At 41.3% G+C, this 22,291-nt stretch overlaps 1 protein-coding gene across 1 annotated transcript in view; it reads left to right on the forward strand.

Moving 5' to 3' along the window:
• Positions 1-22,291, forward strand: part of ryr2a (ryanodine receptor 2a (cardiac)) — a 222,034-nt gene that overhangs the window by 84,142 nt on the left and 115,601 nt on the right. The window contains exons 4-16 of the mRNA XM_053639919.1: positions 1,444-1,518; positions 2,814-2,892; positions 2,996-3,108; positions 3,228-3,327; positions 3,436-3,532; positions 8,999-9,073; positions 11,269-11,425; positions 12,469-12,633; positions 13,229-13,350; positions 14,643-14,826; positions 15,883-16,018; positions 18,075-18,170; positions 22,101-22,219. Coding sequence (XP_053495894.1) covers positions 1,444-1,518; positions 2,814-2,892; positions 2,996-3,108; positions 3,228-3,327; positions 3,436-3,532; positions 8,999-9,073; positions 11,269-11,425; positions 12,469-12,633; positions 13,229-13,350; positions 14,643-14,826; positions 15,883-16,018; positions 18,075-18,170; positions 22,101-22,219 — 1,518 coding nt within the window. The remainder of the gene's footprint in view (positions 1-1,443; positions 1,519-2,813; positions 2,893-2,995; positions 3,109-3,227; positions 3,328-3,435; positions 3,533-8,998; positions 9,074-11,268; positions 11,426-12,468; positions 12,634-13,228; positions 13,351-14,642; positions 14,827-15,882; positions 16,019-18,074; positions 18,171-22,100; positions 22,220-22,291) is intronic.

Consider the following 22,291-nt stretch of genomic DNA (forward strand, 5'->3'; position numbering starts at 1 on the left):
GTTCTTTAAAGGCAAAATTATTTATTGTTTATTTTTGTATGTTGTCAAAGAGCTTCTGGGGGTAAAGAGAAAAAAAAAAACTATGAACTCGTGCTTATTTATTTATTTATTTATTTATTTATTTATTTATTTATTTAAGCCATATTTCCTCTTTGGTGATTGTTTAGCACAATCTTGTTGCATTTTTCATTATTAACGATATTTATACTTTTTTTCTCATGCCATGCAGAAATTCATGATGAAGGTAAGCTTGTGTGTGTGTGTGTGTGTGTGTGTGTGTGTGTGTGTCATCTCTATTTCTGTTAATAACCGCTGCCATTTGAAGCCTCTGTTTAATATCATATTTTATGGCACTCATATCATTCTCTAAGTTTCTTTGACACCACGGCACTGTTGAATTCTTGAATCAGCCAATCATGTAACAGTCGTGCAGTGCATAAATCATACAAGCCAAGAGCTTCGGTTAATATTCTCATCGAACATCGGGATCAGGGGAAAAAAATGATCTCAGTGACTTTGACTATGGCGCAGTTGTTGGTGCCAGACAGGCTGGTTTGAATATTTCAGAAACAGACGATCTCATGGGATCTTCACACGAAACAGTTTCTAAAGCTTGCAAAAATACTTTCACTGACCGGCAATTCTGTGGATGGAAATAACCAGAATGAGGTCAGAGGACAAAGGCCAGAGAATGGTTTGAGATGACAGGACGGCTAGGGTAACTCAAATCAGCACTCTTTACAACCCAAGGTGAGCAGAAAAGCATCCCAGAATGCACAACATGTTGAAACATGGGGTAGACGGACTACAACAGCAGAAGACAACATCGGGTTTCGTTTCCGTCATACGGAGTTTTTCTTTAGACCGGACCTTGAAGTGCTTTGACATCGAGGACTCAATTCATTTAATCTGATTAGGTGTTTCAGGGCTGCCGTCGTTATCACCCACAAGACAAATAATCAATATTCAGTATTGTCTTAATCAATACCCAGTTGTCCCTTATTGTGTCAGTGTGTGTGTGTGTGTGTGTGTGTGTGTGTGTGAGAACACATAGCGATGTTATCTGTAGTTTGTGGTTTGGCTAAGCAGGTGGGTGGGAAACATCTGCAGATTAGTTTTAAGGAATGCTCCGACTTAAACGTTTATCTGCCGTCTCTGAAGTGCTCGTTCGCACTCATACGCTGCAGGTGCGTTGGATAAACATTAGGTTGAAAAAAAAACAAAAACAAGCCGGAGACTTGTTTTAAATTTCTTGCTGTTATGACTGTCACCTGCAGCTGGTTCCTCCACCCAGACGATACACTCTGTCCGTGTACTGTAAACATCGTTTCTCTGTCCGGGAAGCTTTTCACAAAACCTGCCGGCTGTTTTGAAATTGTGTGTATGTTCTTAATCGTGTATCCGTGTTTGTGTGTGTGTGTGTTTGTGTGTGTATTCTTATAGACAGCGCAGGGTGGAGGTCACCGCACTCTTCTTTACGGCCACGCTGTGTTACTCAGGCACTCCTACAGTGGAATGGTGAGTCGAGCGTGTGTGTGTGTGTTTGTGTGTGCGTGTGTGTGTGTGTGTGCGTGTCTTTTCCTTCTTCTTCCACAGGATATAAAGGGATCTTTACCTTGTGAATTCGGATGGGATATACACCATGTGGCCAAAGGTTTGTGGACACCTGACCATCGCACTTATATGTGGTTCTTCCCCAGACTGTCTCTACGAAATTCAAAGCACGCAGTTGTATAGAATTGTCTGTATGCTGTAGCATTATGATTTCCCTTCACTGGAACTAAGAGGCCCGAACCTGTTCCAGCATGACAGTGCGTCTGTGCACAAAGCCAGCTCCATGAAGACACGGTTTGCCAAGGTCGGAGCGGAAGAACTCGAGTGTCCCGCAATCTGAACTGGAAAACCGACTGCATACCAGCCCCCTTCACCCAACATCAGTACCTGACCTCACTAATGCGCTTGTGTCTGGATGAACACAAATCCCCACAGCAACACTCCAAACTGTAGTGGAAATCATTCCCAGGACATTGGAGTTTATTATACCAGTGAACGGGGAATAAATCTGGAATGGGAGGTTCAGCAAGCACATATGGGTGTGATGGTTCGATGTCCACAAACTTTTGGCCATATAGTCTAGATTACTTATGGTTATTTCTATTAGTCATTATGAAGGTAAAATCGACTGGAAATTGCTCTGGAACGTATAGAGGTCGATGTAGTTAATATAACACACTCACGTCACACTCTGCAGAGGTGTTCAGGATCTCAAACCGACTTGCTTTTGTGATTTCTGACACTGCATGACACACTGTTATCGGTTCGAGCTAAAAGGAGTAGCAGCAGCCATAGTGAAGCTGAGTCACTTTCTTCCTCAGTGCAAGCGTTACACTCGGGCAGGCTCGAAGATCAAATCGTCAAATAAAAGCTGATGATTCGAGTTCATTCTTTTTTTTTTTTTTTTTTAAATACAGCCATATTGAGTTGTTTTACAGTATGAAAATATTGAAATGGTGTTACTGAGCCAAATGTGTTTTGGCGGCATGTGTGATCATTTCAGCTGCTACACTGATGTCAGTTACTAGTTAAAACTAAAGAAGCAAACACCAAACATGTCTTAGTTAATCGACGGCATTTGAAGCGAGGAGAAATTGCGTACATTTCATCTATGGCTACACTGTTGCTTTATGGTTTGGTATTGATGGCGGTGGAACCGACATGCTTCAGCATTGAGTTCAGGCGGATGGAGAAACCGTGCTGGGTTTGCGTGGCTGTTTTGTTCTTCTATGAGTTTACACTCTTCTGTCTTTGTCCAGTACCTCTGCTGTTTGTCCACCTCACGCTCATCGACAGATAAACTCGCCTTCGATGTAGGACTTCAAGAGGACACGACAGGTAGTGCTCTTCTAAAGCTGCTAATTATGTGTGTTTTGGTGTTCGTGTACTGCCAGACATGTTTTATGCGTATGTGTGTGTGTGTGTGTGTGTGTGTGTGTAGGTGAAGCATGCTGGTGGACTATACATCCCGCCTCCAAGCAAAGGTCAGAAGGGGAAAAGGTGCGCGTAGGTGATGACCTCATCCTGGTCAGTGTGTCGTCCGAGCGGTACCTGGTGAGTCACTGGAAGAGACTGTGTGTGTGTGTTTCAGTGTTTGCTGGTTTTCCCCACATCCATATCCCTCTCACTCGTTCTCTCTCTCTCTTTCTCTATATATATATAAATATCTACAGCACTTGTCCTACGGCAGTGGCAGTTTGCACGTAGATGCTGCCTTCCAGCAGACTCTGTGGAGTGTAGCACCAATCTGCTCGGGGAGCGAGGTCGCTCAGGGTGAGACAGAATACGGGAAAAGAGCCAGATGTCATGACCTCGCCTAAACCAAATCTGCTTGCGCACACACTCGACCAATCACGGTTCCCTTTCGTCTCCGTGTTGCAGGTTTCCTGATCGGTGGAGACGTCTTGCGGTTGTTGCACGGTCACATGGACGAGTGTCTAACCGTTCCGTCAGGAGAGCATGGCGAGGAACAGCGCAGGTCAGTGCACCGGGTTCCTTTGCGGAGCTTTGCCTGAGAGAGGTTCCTGGGTCGCTGCAGAAAACCTCACTCAAAAAAAGGTTGTAAATCATTTCTCAGAGTATCTAGTTCCTCAGGAAGAGGGACTGCTGACTATACGGACTTTTCTGAAATGTAACCTCGGATCTATATACACACACAAAGAAAGTAATGGTTTAATGGTTAAATGGTTGGATCGTGTGATGCGCTATGTAAGTGCAATAATCGAAGCCTAATAATGGAACAATGGAACGGTGTTGTGTGGTACTGTATACTTATCCAGCGGAATTGACACTCTGTGATGTTTTTCAGTCTCGCGACTCACTGAGAAGCCAAAGTACATCAGACTTTAAAGGTTTGAGGGAACTTTCCAGCTCCAGCTTGCTGCTGAATGAAGCTAGTGCTGTTTCCGTCAAGCCAGTATACTAATATGCTAGTATGTTAGTCTATAAGCTTGTGAAAAGCAGCATGGTTAGGGGAAATAAGCGTGTGTGTGTGTGTGTGTGTGTGTGTGTTTTTTTACTGCCGTAGCCTTTCCTGATTCAAGATAAAGAAGACACTACTTTTCATGCCTGCGCTACTGAGTGCTGTAGGAGACTACGCTGTCTACGCTGTTCAGTTTGACATGTTCAGAAAAGGGCGTGTAGGCTTGATTACGTTTAAATGCTTCTTGCACCTCACGTACCTTAATATGGTTCGGCATTTTATGACGAAACGCCCACTTTATCATGCAGCCAGTGGAACACATCGCTCGATTCGTAGAAGTATCAAATCCGTCCAAACGCACATATCGGAAAGATGCGATATAATACGCTGCTGTTACTCTCCTATTTCGTTCGTAGAATTTTTGAACAATGTATCATTGATACATGGATGCTAATATTTTTTCCTCTTCTAAGTACTATTACAGTATGTAAAGTTAAAAAAAAAAGAATAATGATAATAATTACCATCAAGACATCGTCATCAATAGGCTTAACAAAGGAATGCTTGTATTGTTTATTTAAGCCTATTAGGCTTAGGCAGAATTCCTGATGACTTCGTAGTTATTGCTAGGGCTGGGCGATATGACAAGAATATCATATCGTTATACTTGAGGTTACACGACGCGTATCACGCTGTATAATTTAGCTCACAAACTGTCCGCAAAACAGTAGTAAAATAAATAAAAATAAACATTAAAGCCAGTTTGACGATACTTTTCTTTAAAACATCGGCATCCATTCAGTAGTAATTAATTTGTCATTATTAAAAAGAAATAAAAATATCTCAGGAAACTGTATTACGTAATCATTTATCACGATATCAATATTATATCGATATATATATATATCGCCCAGCCTTGGTTATTACGTATGTGCACCACATAAGAGTGTAACACCTTGTGTTCACACCTAGCATTAGCATGTGTCCTGGGTGATCGGGTTACAAGCGGACAAGTGGCATTATGAATGCGTCTCCAGTGACCACTTGTGATCGGATTGAAACGTTCCAATCTATAAAAAGCAGCTGTTTTGTCTCTGGCGTTGTAGCATAGCCTTCATCCATTAGATCATTCAGCACGATTTCCAGACTCTTGCAGTAATTAACTTCTTGTTGTTTTTTTCCACTGCAGATATTTTACAAGTGGCTGACCCAATGAGTACGTTAAGCACAAAAAGTTTAGACGAGACATTTTGGGGTTTAAAATGGGCTGTTGTTCCTGTTGTGCAGGATGTTCTGATGTTCCGCCTCACTGATTTGCATTTTCTTGTATGACTCAGTTTGAGGCAAAAATGCAGGTCCAGGGTAGTCAAGTACACCGAGTATAGTGCTGGAATACAGTGCATAGTGGGCAACTGGAGGCAGTGACTCAACAGAGAGAGAAAGAGTGCAAGCGTGGGCAAGAGAGTTTTTAAGGTGTGCGAGACAATTCGGGTCAAGACACAATCCGGGTCAAAACTACCTTGCGAAAGTTTTTATTCTCCAACAACTAAGTAGAGCACAAACAGAAGCACGTTAGCTCATCTCAGACAGCTCCGGCCTACAGTGGACAGGATGGGTTGCTGCGCTGATCTCGATTCCTTGCACAGATCTCTCCTCGATGCTCTCATAATTAAAACCCCACACATCCTCAGCGGGCCGCTTGTCTGTGTCTAAACACAATACTGACCCCGATAGCTCTCTTCACTTACCACAGCAGCTACTTTTAGCCCATTGCAAAGCCACTTTAATTACTGTAGAGGAAGATCAGCTGCGCTCGCGTTCATGGGGTTTTTACATGGAGAATATGTCTAGTGAAAAGCGTACAGTGATACGTTCTAGAAAGCCCACATTCGCGAATCATCCGATTCCTTCGAAGCATTTTTATCATTTCTGCTCAGTCATCATAAACCGCTAATAATGTTGCCTAAATAATTCGTACATTTTTCTTGCTTTTTCTTTAAACACACGGGTAGTGTTATGAGTACGGATTCTCCGTGTCCCCGATCACAGATTTATTTCGGCTCACTGTATGCGTGGTGTTCTACATGTTCTCCCTAAGTTTATTCCAGGTTCATCCGGCTTCCTCCCAACTCCCAAAAAGATGTCAGTCAATGGATTGTATAAGATAAATAGCCCCTAGTTGTGAATGTGTGTGTGTGTGTGTGTGTGTGTGCATGGTTTCCCATCTAGGGTGTATTCCCACGTTTTAAATGTTTTCTTTTATTTTATTTATCCTTTATTTAGCCAGGAATGTCTCATTATGATACAAGATCTCTTCTTCCTGGGAGTCGTGATCAAGACGGCAGCACAAATAGCTTCACATAGAAGAAACAATTTCACACACCGAAGCATATTCAATACAAAAAAGCAACACAGGAGAAATAGCAAAAGAGAAAAGACAGAGGCCGTACTATTGAAGTCAAGAATGATGTAAAAGTCATGAATTTTGTAAAAGACCTTTAAAGGTATTCAAAGAAGGAAGTGTTTCTAAATTAATAGTATTTTGCAACTCATTCCATGCCCAGAGAGCATAAAAAGAGAGCACGGTTTTACCAAGCTCTGAATGCACGCTGGGAACATTTAAATAAAATCAGGCAGCTTACACCCAGGGAGTCAGTGGTTACTGAAAGTGAGTGAGAAATTTTAATAGCACTTACAGTAGTTCTACGAGAAAGTCTATGTAATGGATTTTTTTTTAAAAGGTTCTAAACATGTTAGTCAAGACATGGCAGAAGATTGGAAATTAAAATTTCATCTACGCACTGACACTTTCATGATTTACATCCCCAAACCTGACTAGAGTAGCAGAAATCGATAGTTTAGAGATCCATCCCAGCAAACAGGGGACGTCCACTCCGGTCTCCGTTTGGTCCGGTTCCGAAGACGTCAGAGGATATCAAATCATAACACTACTGAATGTGTTCATTTCAGCGAAAGTCCCCTAAGCGTCTCGAATGGCCGCTGGACGCTGGACATCCGTAGGATGTCAAGGGGACCCTACACATGGACGTTCGGGGATCGTTCGTAGAGGCCATTTTGGGGACGTCAGCTTGGATGTGGTGATTAACGGCAGTTCAGGATGAACCCACATTAGGGGTCTTCTGCACTGCCGTGAAGAGGAAAGAAAATAGCATTCAAAATTCAGTTTCTCACCTTGTTCACACCATCACTTGCCTGTCTTATGTACATCCGGAAGATTAAACCCAACATTTATTAGATGGCACGTCGGAGCCAAAACATCCCTGCCCGTCTGTTTTCGAATTTCAACTGTATATTAAACACACAGCTCTGTTTCTCTTTAAAACGTTCCGCTGTCGTTGTGATTGTTGTCATGAGCTGGGTCTCAAATCTAAAACTCTCACCATACGGTCAAAAGTATTTACTAACCTACATTTATGGCATTTGGCAGACGCCCTTATCCAGAGCGACTTACATTTATCTCATTTATACAACTGAGCAGTCGAGGGTTAAGGACCTTGCTCAAGGGCCTAGTGATGACAGCTCAGCACTCCTGGGATTTGAACTCACGACCTTCCGAGCAGTAATCCAACGTCTTAACCAGTGAACTACCACTACCCGTCAGAAAATCTAGAAGGCTGGTACACGAAACAAAATTTTCAGTCGGGTCGATCAGGTGGTAGAGCGGGTCGTCCACTAATCGTAGGGTTGGTGGGTCGATTCCCGGCCCACATGACTCCACATGCCGAAGTGTCCTTGGGCAAAGACACTGAACCCCAAGTTGCTCCCGATGGCAAGTTAGCGCCTTGCATGGCAGCTCTGCTACCATTGGTGTGTGTGTGAATGGGTGAATGAGAACCAGTGTAAAGCGCTTTATAGAACCGCTAAGGTTAAAAAAGCGCGATATAAGTGCAGACCATTTACCATCTAGAATAGTGTCGTACATGCGATTTGAGACACAATGCTAGTTTGTTTCGTGGAGGTAGATGGATGGGGAAATTTGTCTATATTTATTGATGAGTTCCTACACTTTAGTACAGCATCAGGATAATGAACAGACTAAAATAGCACGCATGCTCTTAATTAAAATGTGGCTTGTCTGAATGTGACTTCTAGTAACGTCTCAAAATATTAACACACGAAATCCGGTTCCGATATTTGTAATATCAGTTTGTAAAATAAACGAATAAAACAATAGAGGAGACTGTGAGTTCGGTCCGCGACCACACGTGGGACTGGCGAACCCCCGTCTTTAGGTATTAAATAACCCAAAATCTCTCGTCCCAGTTTTTGATAGTCTGGTCGGCCGGATTTATTTTCACTGACGATATTAGCTTGTAAGACGATCTTGAGCTAATTTAGAGCGAGAGAATTGACAATAGAGATCACACGCGAGGTACAGTTCTGACCGCTGTTTCGGTCGGATATCTGCAGCAGTGAAAGCCAGCACGCAGCGATCATTTCCACAGTGGCTGAAAGAACATCTTTTTCTAAAGGCGATTTTCTCTCAGGTCTCTCTTTGCTGTTTTCCATTAAATTGGGCCTTGGAGATATACTTTGGTGGCTTTTATGCCAACAGGCCTTGAAATATTGTCATGCTGGAAATGCAGATGAATTAAGGGAACATTTATTATAGTCAGAGCCCAGTCTCATACTCTCCTCCACTCTCTTAGCTCATCTCTAGATGAGCTCCTTTTTCACTCTGGGGTTTATGTAACTGGAAAACACTGTGGGGAGAGCTCCATTTCAGATACTGTGTTCGTGTGTGTGTGTGTGTGTGTGTGTGTGTGTCTTTGTTTATCGCCGTTTGTCTATTGAGGTGTATAAGAGTAGGTGAAAAATAACATGTACACAACCCTTACCCAAGACATATCCGACATTTGCTTGTCATAGACAGGTCTCTTTGACCCAAAAAGATATTCACAGATGTAGGACAAATTATGCTGTGCACTGTGTATTATTATTCCTTATTATCTCATTCTCTCTCTTTTTTTTTCTCTCTCTCTCTCTCGCTCTCTCTTTCAGGACGGTGCACTATGAGGGCGGAGCTGTATCCACCCACGCTCGTTCTCTCTGGAGGCTGGAAACTCTCAGAGTGGCGTGAGTGCAGCACTACACTTTGGTTTTTATCTCCTGGAGGTTGACCTGTTGATGTCTCCAGACTGTTACACCCGGTCAATCCTCACGTCTTGTATCCGGATTGGATCTCAATAAGATTTTAACCGCATGCTTTCTGATTGCTGTAGCGTCGACTTACTCCCTGCTTTGGTGCTCATTTCCAGGTGTTTTGTACAGAAGATGGTTGCTCCATGATTTTGTGCGGAGTGTCCTTGAACTCATGGGGCCGTGTGTGTCATGCCGTGCGAGGTTAAATGCGGTACACTTGAATAACAATCTCAGACCTCCTGGAATGATTTGCGCAATCAAATCCACATCTGTTTTAAGTGTATTTTGCATGAATTTACTCTCCCGTCGTGTGTATAATCCCTTTCCTGATATAATCCTGATGACCAGGGGTCTTAACCTCTCCCAAGATTTTAACATTACCAACCAAACGTTACCAACATTCCTACCCGTGTCCAGTTTTTAAATGTCATTACAGTCCTGCAGTAGCATTTAGACCTCTGATCCTGCTCATGGTTTGCCCTGGAGTATGACAAATGCTTGACATTCAGAATAGTGTTTAGGATATTCTAGTTTGAGGCATGAACGGTGTCCTTACTCTGAATCTAATCTAATAGTGTTGCTCACAGACATGCCATTCTTGGCCCTCTAGGGATCCAAAGCTTCCCAGTGGATACATTTGCACCCTGGAAAGAGTAAACAGTCATATTCACAGTGAAAGGTCTGATTATACTCAGTGTGGGGGGGGGCATTTACTAAAAATAGCTAAGGCAGAAATTTCTTCACTTTTTAGCATGAGGGAACTTTCGGGCTCAGTTGTTTTGCGGAAGATAATCATAATCATAATCATCCACACCTGTTCCTTTTTACCCTCTGATTATTCTGTATATTTAACCCTACCTCAACCATCCCAACATGTGTCTTTGTTCTTCATGCATTATTGTTTCAGTGTTTCGCCACCTGAGCAGTACAGAGCCGTTGTTTGTTTCCGTGTTTGTTTCCTCGTCTCCTGATCTTGTTTTTTGCTTTCTTGGTTTGCCCGGTTATCTCTGTTTGCACATCGCCTGACCCTTGCCTGTTTCGTGGATTACATTTTTGATCACGTTTTGTCTGTCTGCCTCACAGTAACAGCCCTTTACTGCACTCGGATCCGCCCGCATGCCCGTTTCATGACAGTTAGCGGTTTATCAGAAAGGCATTTCGAGGTTGAGGTCAGATTCTGCAGCGAGAGCTTTCAATACAAGTGTACTTGCACTTTTACTTTACAGAGCAGACCTCCTTTATATACAGATCCATCAGTGGTACAGTTTGGGTCATAAGTTTACATACTGTACGCCTTGCAGAAGCTGCAAAATGTTAATCATTTATTAAAATAAGAGGGATCATAATAATTGCATTTCGTTGATGATGGGTGTAAATTGTTATTATTTTGTCTTCTGGGAAACATGTAAATATCTTATTAAGCTTCTGAAAGGCAGTACTAAATGAAAAAAAATAAGATCTTTAAACAAGATAATAACAGTTTACACCGATCATGCCGTTCAAAAGTTTACACCCCCCTGGCTCTTAGTGTATCGTGTTGCCTCTTAAAAAAAACAGGGAACGTTTGCACCTTTTGTAATAGTCGTGTACGAGTCCCTCAGTCGTCCTCAGTGTGAAAAGATGGATCTGAACATCATATATTCGCTGTAGGAAAGAGGTCAAATACGCAGAAGATGCTGGAAAAGTAAAGAATGTGCAGGACCTGGAGGATTTTTCTGAAGAACAGTGGGCAGTTTAACTGCTCAGGACAAACAAGGGACTCATGAACAACTCTCACAAAACATGAACACATAAAGTCGATGATCCTCCAGGTAACGACACACCGTATTAAGAATCAAGGGTATGTAAACTGGTTCATTCAGTGCAGGACTTAATAAAAAAAAAAAAATGCAATTTCCAGTAAGGCGTATGTAAAGGTATGACCACAACTGTGTGTATTTTTGTTTATCTTCTGAGTAATTGGATGTGCAGCGTAGCTATAAAATTGGCATCGAATATGCTAACCGAAGAATAAACTTCTTTATCAGCTCTAGTGGAGGAGCACAGGTGAAAGGAGCTGCTGTTTGGGAATGACATTGATGAATGAAGGTGATGGCATATGTTGACGCTGTTGATCGCTTTCTCTCCAGCTGGAGTGGCAGTCACACTCGATGGGGTCAGCCGTTCCGCTTACGTCATGTGACCACAGGGAAGTACCTCAGCCTGCTGGATGATAAAGGCCTGCTGCTGATGGATAAGGAGAAGGCCGATGTCAAATCCACTGCCTTCTGTTTCCGCTCCTCAAAGGTGAGTCTCATTGAACTCACTGTCAGTGAGTGAGCGGTTTGCGGTTTGCGGTTTCTGTCCTGCAGCTATTCATGATAAACCTGAATCATTGGCAGACCTGTAAATGGTACTGGGTCAATAGAACGACTTTTTTTTTTTTTTTAAAACAATCTCTTTGGATTGGTGTTGTTTGGATTACTTAAGGTTCCTGTGTTTTGGTATTTTAGTTCCATCTCTATATATGAGAACAACACACTTGGACATCTTGGACATACTGTATGTATGGACATACTGTATTATACTACGTCAAATGAATAAGGGTGTTATATTAGTAGGCTTGTTCTCTAGCTACGTGGCTCACATAGGATGTTCTTACATAGCTAGATTACTGACATTTCTCCTTAAAACTGATTTTGGGACATTTGAGGAAAAAAAAAAAAAACAACCCCTAAAAGCTAAGTGGAAAGCATGCCAAAACCCAACACATGGTGGGTCATGATGAGTGACCCACAAGGAGACACGGCTGATGAATGAAGGAGATTCAGTGAAAGAGAAGGGAAAAAAAAAATCAGCAAAAGAATACGTGAAAAACAGCGAGAGCGAATGGGATCGAGAGCGAGAAGAGCTGGAGTGAGAAAACGAGTTCGAATAAAGGTTATTGAGTGAAACACAGCATGTGTGCGAGAGCAAGAGGTGTCAGGCTCCGAATGTGTGAGAGTCCTCCTCAGTGTCACCTCTCACTGGGGTGTGTGTTTGAGTTCATCTCCACAAGGCTCAGCTTCATGGCATGACTGGGCGGCACACCGGTATGTAATATGTGCGCACTTTAGCTCAATTTAATTAAACCTGTGATTTTTGTGGTATATTTTCTTCTTTACAACAGAAGAAAAAAATGGCAGGGTGTAGGTTACGTGTAGGGTTTTGAGGTGATCAGTGATAAAATTGTATGCAATCTATTGACAGGTAGAACCTGAGAACTGAGCAGTAAACAGAATTGTGCGTATTTGTGTCCTTTTATGTGACCCCCCATTGATTTCTCTCTCCTCTCTGCATTGAAACCATAGGAGAAGCTCGATTTCGGCCCGAGGAAAGAGGTGGACGGCATGGGCGTACCCGACATTAAATATGGCGACTCCGTTTGCTACATACAGCATGTGGACACAGGTCTCTGGCTCACCTACCAATCGGTGGACGCCAAGTGTGCACGCATGGGTGGAGTCCAGAGGAAGGTGAGTGGCTCTACAGCTGGCTTGTAAATAAGATCTTACTGTGGCGAACACTGAACTAGACTTGATTCCCATTGTTGTACTCAGAAGATAGTTGCTTGGCTTAGTGAGGTGCTGTGCCAACACGAGCCAACATTACAACGTCAGTGTGCATTGATTCTGCAAGTTTCTGGAACTCTACTGGAAGAATGAACACTGGTGGTGGAGCACGTCGCTCCAGGATCTCCCATAGGTGTTCAGTTGGGTTGAGATCTAATGACTGTGAAGATCATAGGATCTAACTTACATCGTTTTCATCTTCATCAAACCATTCAGTGATTCCTTGTCCTGTGGATGGGGCGGTGTCATTCTGGATGAGGCCACTCCCATGAAGATAGAAATGCTTCATCACATGATAAAGGCGGTCAGTCAGAAGAACTGCAGTATTGATTTGTAGTGAGTCGTCACTCTGAGGGGACAAGTGGACCTCAACCATGGCAGCAAAATAAATAAACCCCCCCCCCCACCCACCCACCGGCATAACAGAATCTAAACATTTAGTATATATGTGACTATGTGTGTGTGTATCGAGCTCACATGATATTTGTTGTGTGATTAGGCTATAATGCACCATGAGGGACACATGGATGATGGTCTGACCCTCTCACGCTCTCAACACGAGGAGTCCCGCACTGCCAGAGTCATCCGTAGCACAGTCTTCCTGTTCAACCGCTTTATCAGGTAACGCACACCTGTACACATTTACACACTATTATCATCACGATTTATTTACATTTATAAAAGAAAAAAAATAGACGCAGAGTTTCGGTATCTCTGTAAATCCTAGATATTTTGCTGAAGCTTTAAAGGTGCGACCGTAACTTTTCCGCTTTAATTTCTAACTCGTACAAATAACCTAGAGAATATGTAGAACATGAGTAAAGACAGTGTATTATGAGGCTGAGAAAAGCCATTTGGAAAAGTGTGGGCTGTGACGGCCTGCTTGTCTGTGTTTACATGGGCCGCCTGTCAGTTGTTTTATAGACACTTCCTAACACCCCTTCACTCCGACACATAATTCTCCTGTAAACGAAAAACAACATGCTGTGCTTCTATAGAACTTTACAATAAGACACTTAGTAAAACTGGGCGCACGGTGGCTTAGTGGTTCGCATGTTCACATCTCACACCTCCAGGGTCGGGGGTTCGATTCCCACTATGGCCATGTGTGTGCGGAGTTTGCATGTTCTCCCCGTGCTGCGGGGGTTTCCTCCGGGTATTCCGGTTTCCTACCCCAGTCCAAAGACATGCATGGTAGGCTGATTGGCGTGTCTAAAGTGTCCGTAGTGTATAAATGGGTGTGTGAATGTAGATGTGATTGTGCACCCTGTCCAGGGTGTACCCCGCCTTGTGCCCGATGCTCCCTGGGATAGGCTCCAGGTTCCTCGCGACCCTGTAGGATAAGCGGTATAGAAAATGGATGGATGGATGGATGGATATGTCATAAAGATTTGTAGGGAAATACGGAAACTTATTAGTGGCAAAGGGGATAGAGTTGCGCACGGAATTAACAGTGTTGCTCCTGGACAATTGTGTAAACGCAATCTGTATAAGAAGTTGGTTGAATGGCTGTTTTTACATTTTTTAAATAATAGACATTAAATACACATCAAATATATGCCTTTTCATCATTCAAAGAACCAGACGAAGCAATGCTTCAGATAAACCACATTCATGGATATATATGTATTTCCAGCTAAGTCCTGTGCAGCTAACTATACTACCTAGCTAACACCAGAGTCAGCTTAAACGCTCACGAGAGCTCATGACAAAGAAAATCAGGACAGTGAAGGCACTCCTGACTCCGGACATTTTTCCCATCCCCGTGTCAGTGAAAAATTCCTGAACTGGGAAAGAAAACGGTTCAATCTGGCAACAAAGCATGCTCCATTCTACCCCTGTCTGTGTTGATAAAACTCTGCATCATGCAGTAATGGAAGTTTGTACACCTCTCTCTCTCTCTGCTCCTCCAGGGGTTTGGACACCCTCAGTAAGAAGGGAAAAACCTCCATGCTCGATCTGCCAATCGAATCGGTCATCCTGAGTCTGCAGGATCTGATCGGCTACTTCCAGCCTCCTGATGAGCATTTAGAACATGAGGACAAGCAGAATCGACTTCGAGCGCTGAAGAACCGACAGAACCTCTTTCAGGAGGAGGTCTGTAACAGTGTCAAGGATATGTTTCCCTGGTCAAATAGTGCTCTATTTCCATTAACCCTCCATTTTCCCATGCATTTGCTGGAGTCACTGATGTTCTGTGACTGAATATTAATTCGTGTTCTATGCTATAAGTGGCAGACATTTTTTACCTTCGTCGTTTAATGCAATACAAGCGCATAATGTACTGCTAATCTTCGTTCGGTCTGTCTGTTAAAAGGTATAGAAGATCATTAGTATTCAAAAGCATTTAAATAAAACCTGCAATTTTGAAAGTCTTACATTGTAGAGATGCTTTCACACATTGGTCACACATAGTTTTTATCTTCAAGCTCCTGTGAATTTATACACCTCCGTCGTGTAACTCTCCTCCAAAACACTCTTATCTTGTCTGTGTTTTCTGTTGCTTGTTGCACGTCAGAGTTCACGCACAAAGCGTCGCTCAGGACGTTTATTTCTGCAGAACATATTCAGTAAAAAAAAATCACAGTGAATCCTGCGCACATTCTGGCCATTTTTCTAGTACAAGATATCTAATAAAAAGAAAGCACGACTTGGACCTTTATTTTTGTGTGTGTTACAATTATCAAAATAAAGGGTCAGGCAGTTCAGTGTAATTATGCTGCTGTGGAACGTGCAGTGCCATTATAATGGGTTGTTTACAGACACCTGTGTGTGAGTGTGTGTGTGTGTGTGTGTGTGTGTGTGTGATCGAGTTGCCCTTGTGTTGCTCTTGTTCCCCTCCATTTAGTTCTCCACTCTTATTTGCTTCAAGCAGTCATCAGTGTTAAAAGCCCCCTGACACAAAAGGCCATTTTCCACTTGTATTGTATGACCTCCATCTCTCTCTCTCTCTCTCTCTCTCTCTCTCTCTCTCTCTGTGGTTGTGCTCCAGGTGACCAATAACACAACCACAGTGCTAAGACTCACTAATACTGTACATAGATTTTTTTTATATTCAGATTTGCAGAAGCTTATTAAAGTAAAAGTATTAATAAATAGTCTAAAATGTGGTGTGTGTGTGTGTGTGTGCGTGTGTGTGTGTGTGTCCTATAGGGAATGATAAACCTGGTCCTGGAGTGTGTCGACCGCTTGCATGTGTATAGCAGTGCTGCTCATTTCGCAGACGTGGCGGGACGGGAGGCAGGAGAGGCCTGGAAATCCATCCTCAACTCTCTTTATGAGCTCCTGGGTAAGGGTCCTTTTGTCTGTCTACTCCACCACATTCAACTTGCCTGACTATAACTAAAAGTATCAAACGATAAGATTACGGTGTACAATGTCGAATTGAAATAAAAGGTATATCATGCAGTGTTAATACGTGAAGTGAAAAATGAAGTACTGAAAAATAAAGTGAATGCCTGGCAGATTTTGCATTCCACATAGCCGAAGAGGGCGGAGCCACCGCTGAATCGATGTTGTGGTAAAGAAGAAATAAATATGGCAGACAAATCGAGTGACAATGCAGTGCCACTGCAGATACAGTGGTGTTTGAAAGTTTGTGTACCCTATAGAATTTTCTATATTTCTGCATAAATAGGACCTGAAACATTTTCAGTCCTAAAAGTAGATAGAGAACCAAATGAGACAAAATATTATACTTGGTCATTTATTTATTAATATTACAATATTACATATCTGTGAGTGGTAAAAGTATATGAACCTTTGCTTTCAGTATCTGGTGTGACCCCCTTGTGCAGCAATAACTGTAACTAAACGTTTGCGGTAAGTGTTGATCAGTCCTGCAGATCGGCTTGGAGGAGTTTTAGCCCGTTCCTCAGTACTGAACAGCTCCAACTCTGGGATGTTGGTGGGTTTCCTCACATGAACTGCTCGCTTCAGGTCCTTCCACAACATTTCTATTGGATTAAGGTCAGGCCTTTGACTTGACCATTCCAAAACATTAACTTTATTCTTCTTTAACCGTTCTTTGATAGAACAATTTGTGTGTTTAGGCTTGTTGTCTTGCTGCATGACACACTTTCTCTTGAAATTCAGATCACAGACAGATGTCCTGAGATGTTCCTGTAGAATTCACTGGTATACTTCATAATTCATTATCCCGATGTCAACGATGGCAAGTCGTCCTGGCTCAAAAGCAGCAAAACATGCCCAAACCATGATACTACCACCACCATGTTTCACAGATAGGATAAGGTTCTCATGCTGGAATGCAGTGTTTTCCTTTCTACAAACATAACCCTTCTCATTTAAACCAAAAAGTTTTATTTTGGTCTCATCCGTCCACAAAACATTTTCCCAATAGCCTTCCGCCTCGTCCACGTGATCTTTAGCAAACTGCAGATGGGGAGCAGTGTTCTTTTTGGAGAGCAGTGGCTTTCTCCTTGTAACCCTGCCAAGCACACCATTCATGAACATTATGAACATTAACATAAACATTAGCCAATGTGAGAGAGAGAGTATTTTGTGACCTTGTGGACTATTACACGTCTTGCTCTCGGAGTGATCTTTGTCGGTCGACCACTCCTGGGGACGGTAACAATGGTCTTGAATTTCTTCTGTTTGTACACAATCTGTCTGATTGTGGATTGGTGGAGTCCAAACTCTTTAGAGATGGTTTTGTAACCTTTTCCAGCATCAACAGCTCTTTTTCTGATCTCCTCAGAAATCTCCTTTGTTCGTACCATGATACACTTCCACAAACATGTGTTCAGACTTAAATAGAGCCCTGTTCTTTAAACAAAACACACACACCTGATTGTCATCCCAATCTTCAAATTAAACTGATGATTCTAGAGGTTCACATACTTTTGCCTCTCACAGATATGAAATATTGGATCATTTTCCTCAATAAATAAATGACCGAGTATAATATTTTTGTCTTATGTGTATAATTGGGTTCTCTTTGTCACCACTGTACAAACGGACCCTTCACGAAAGCCTTTCCTAAACAGCGAGTGAACAGTCATGGCTGAAGAACTGTAACTAGGTGTAGACGTTTCTTGTTTTGAGCTGCTTATGTAAAATATGGTGAAAGTTGGACTGTTTTTCATTTGTCGTGTGGAGTGGAGAGCGAGTTTCGAGATGCCATGGACTGTGAAATTTCAGAAGCAACACAGACAAAGACTGCCGTCTGGTCTGGAGTATCATCAATCAGTGTCCTTCTAACAATTAGTGCTCATTAAGTATTGAAGAGTAAGGAACTTGAGTAGTCCGTTCAATACTTTCTCTCTCTCTCTCTCTCTGTCTATCTCTCTCTCTCTCTCTCTCTCTCTCTCTCTCTCCAGCCGCTCTGATCAGGGGTAACAGAAAGAACTGTGCACAGTTTTCCAGCTCGCTGGATTGGCTGATAAGTCGTCTAGAGAGACTGGAGGCCTCATCAGGTATGCAATAAAAATGACCCACCATCCAAGCGGAAAAGAACACACAGAGTGGCTTAAAGTGGTGGCTTTAATTATAGTATTTCATCACTGAGCTGTCTCGCTAAAGACACCTGTCCGCGTAAATGGACCTGATTTGACAACAGTGCAAAATTTTCAGCTCTAGAGCATGTATATTTTATGTATACACAATTCCAAATGTGCCATATTATACTGGGAAATATACTAATTAAAACCACAGCATCATAGAGAATTGATGTAAAATTATATAAGCTGGAGAATAAAGCAAATATACAAGCAAAAGAAAGCTATATATATATATATATATATAGCAGTCAACACAGAAGATATAGAATATACATAAACGTTAGATACAAAGATACGGCTCTCTGCTACATGCACAACTAAATTATTATAACAAGTCTGTTATAATAAATAATTTAAATGTTTTTCAAGGTATTCGACTACATTCTCAGATTTGGTTCTTTATAAGGAGAAAACCCATCCAATGTTAGTTAACAGGCCAAGACATATTTGATATTTTTCATTTTTGGCCAGACATTTCTGTGACGAACGAGTGAAGCTACTGATCTGTCTCTCCGGAGGTTTCTCAGTGACTCACAGACTCGCAGAGTGAAAGACATGAATGCTGATGAATATCTGCTTGCATGCAGATAAACGTGGGCTGAGATGAAGCTGGAGTGTCTCAGAGATGGCCATGCAGGAGAGAGATGAAAAGAAAAAAAAACTCTTTCTCTTATCACAGATTTATAGTGGGGATTTAGTGCGTGCTCTGAACTGTTGCGGTAGATATTTAGATCTCCTGTGAGATTCTGCTGAGACAGGTTTTCCATAGAAACAGGGACAACGCCACATTTTAACCGTTATGATAGCTAGCAGTTAGCTAAGGTACAGTTACCACTGTTTAATGTATTTGACTAGCTTGCTTAGAAAATTTCTACAGGCTGCAAAGCTATATATGTGTGTGTGTGTGTGTATATATATATATATATATATATATATATATATATATATGTATGTATGTATGTATGTATGTGTGTGTGTATATATATATATATATATATATATACACACACACACACACATATAGTTTTGCAGCCTTTATATATATATATATATATATATATATATATATATATATATATATATATATATATACACACACACACACACACACACAAATATATAGTTTTGCAGCCTTTATATATATATATATATATATATATATATATATATATATATATATATATATATATATATATACACACACACACACACACACACATATATAGTTTTGCAGCCTGTACAGTGCCCTCTACTAATATTGGCATTCTTGGTAAATATGAGCAAAGAAAGCTGTGAAAATTGTCTTTATTGTTTAAACTGTTGGTCGTTTGTTAAAAAAAATTAACAAACATACTTTGCTCTCCTGGTTATCAAACAATTGCAAACAAAACATTTAGGTTCATCCAGCATCATTTTGTGAATTTTTTTTTTTAACAAAAGATAATATGTTTAAACATCCTTCTTTGCTCATATTTACCAAGCGTGCCAATATTGTGTGGTGTTGTCCACTGTGTATAATATATCATTTTATTCCTAGTTACATCACTGTATTGAAAGGAAGAATGAAGAATTAGCCAACATCTTAATATTTATCTGTTGTTTTTTTTTTCTCTTCTGTAAGTATTGTATCGAATGGATTGTTTTTAAGCTAAAGTTGTGCATGACGCATTCCCCTACAGATGATAAATGTGGAGTTGTTGGTGCTTGTAGCGGAGTTGGTCATGGTGCTGAATTGATGCTTGATGCTTATTATGAGTGTGTTGTTCTGTGTATTAAAACCTAAACATTTAGGAACGGAATAGGCCGTTTCTTTAGAGCCTGGCAGACACGTCGTCTTGTAAATCTTGTTTTTGGTGTCTACATATTTAATCACATACTAACGCCTGTAATTTAAACGCTCACACTGTGCGAACATAATAAGTGCAGTCAAGTTGGTGTTGGTGATGTTGGCGTTCGAGCTACAGTATATGTGATGCACAGGTATAGACACTTATGGATTTTGAAAATGACATTACTTGCATTTAAAACAATAAGGGCATATCCTTAATATGTAGCAAAAACGTGGTTATGAGACAGCCCCATTGGAGTCAAAATGTTTCCGTTAGTTAAACAACATGACTTGTTTAAAAAAGAAAGAAAAATTAAAAAATGACCAAATCATGCAATGTATGCCTAGCTTAAATCATATCATGTGGTAATTTCCTCAGGAGCAATAAATATTTCTCTTTTCATATGCTTGGATGCTGTTACAGACTCCCAGGGAGTTTACCGATGTGCATGTGTGAGTCCATGTAGGCCCATGCATGGATCATTTCTCATTGTGCCGTGTATAGCTCTCCTGCTCTGAGCTGTCCTTCCGCACCTTGACGTGAATGTGAGGCGTTTTATCCGCAGCAGCCCACGTTCCTAAAGGAGCAGTTAGAGCGAACGCGAATAAGATTACCGAGCAAAAAAAGCCAATTCGCTGAATTGCAAAAGGTCATGGAAATCCGCCAGCTGCCATGTGAATCTGGAACGAATGACAGGTGTTTTCTGATATTAACGGACACCCTGGAACACCCCCCCCCCCACACACACACACACACCTCATATCACATCAGTACTCTCTCATTTCTTCTTGATTTTCCTGCTTGAAATATGTGCTGATGTAGCGCCCTCGCTTTCTGTCGAGGTAAATGGAGAATGTTTTGAGTTCACTGACGTGACGTCAGTACTGTATATGTATGTTGGACATGGTAATATACTTGCTATTGGACATAGTATGTAGTCAACATCAGGATGCCATCAAAGAATTTTGGCTGGAAATAGTCCAAAAAAGAGAAAAACTCATCAAACTCCCCATATTGTTCATCTTCAGAGTTGGCAGGTCTGGTTCCTTTGAAAAATAGCTTCCATTTCACATCTTTGAAATAATAAGACAGATTTTTGTAAATGCTTGAGGTCTGTCAGCACTCTTATGAAAAGATGAACTTTTATTATCATTTTTTGGTCCATTTCCTGGAATTTATATGTAGAACAAGAATGTATACCTGACAGGTGTGTTAAATGAGTGATATCTACAGTGCCCTCCACTAATATTGGCACCCTTGGTAAATATGAGCAAAAATGTGTCTTTATTGTTTAACCTTTTGATCTTTTGCTCCAAAAATTCACACACAAAAAAAAAAATACTCTGCTCTAATGGATATCAAACAAGGTATTATATATATATATATATATATATATATATATATATATATATATATATATATATATATATAATCTTTGTTAGCTATGTGTGTGGCACAATTATTGGAACCCTTATGGATTCATATGAGAAAAATATATTTGAAGTATTTTCCCATTGATATTGAACATTTCTTAATACAGCTGGGTGACTAGGAACAGGAAATTGTTCAACCGTGACTTCCTGTTTCACAGGGGTGTAAATGTGAGGTAAAATAAAGGCATAGTCCAAATAAAGACAATTTTTCACAGCCTCCTTTGCTCATATTTACATTTGCTCCTTACCTCAATTCCCGAAGATGGAATTGTATGGAAACGTTTTTGCAAATGATGAAATAGTTCCTCTTTGTTCCTCAAGTTACATATGTAAGTGTGGACTGATTTAAGAGAAAAACTTAAATAGAACAATATTACTTGTGAGATTGACTTCAATGACCTGAACTCCATTACAAAACCGAAGAAGAATACATCAGACACCATGCAGGTGGATTAGATTTGAGTTTGGGGAACACTTATGTACATTTAATTGTCATTTATGTATTTATTTATTTTTGCTGGACTATGCCTTTAGTTGTGTCCATGGAAGGGCTAAAATAAAAAAGTGTCAACTTTGCGCTGCAGGGATCCTGGAGGTGTTGCACTGTGTGCTGGTGGAGAGTCCTGAAGCCCTGAACATCATCAAAGAGGGACATATCAAATCCATCATCTCCCTGCTGGACAAGCACGGCCGCAACCACAAGGTCTGAGGCAGACATGTTCCTTCTTTTTAATCGTAATTATTTCTTCTTTAGATTCACTGCCGTACTGTGTGT

This window comes from Ictalurus furcatus, chromosome 13 (assembly GCF_023375685.1).
Source record: "Ictalurus furcatus strain D&B chromosome 13, Billie_1.0, whole genome shotgun sequence".
In the NCBI taxonomy this organism is placed as follows: domain Eukaryota; kingdom Metazoa; phylum Chordata; class Actinopteri; order Siluriformes; family Ictaluridae; genus Ictalurus; species Ictalurus furcatus.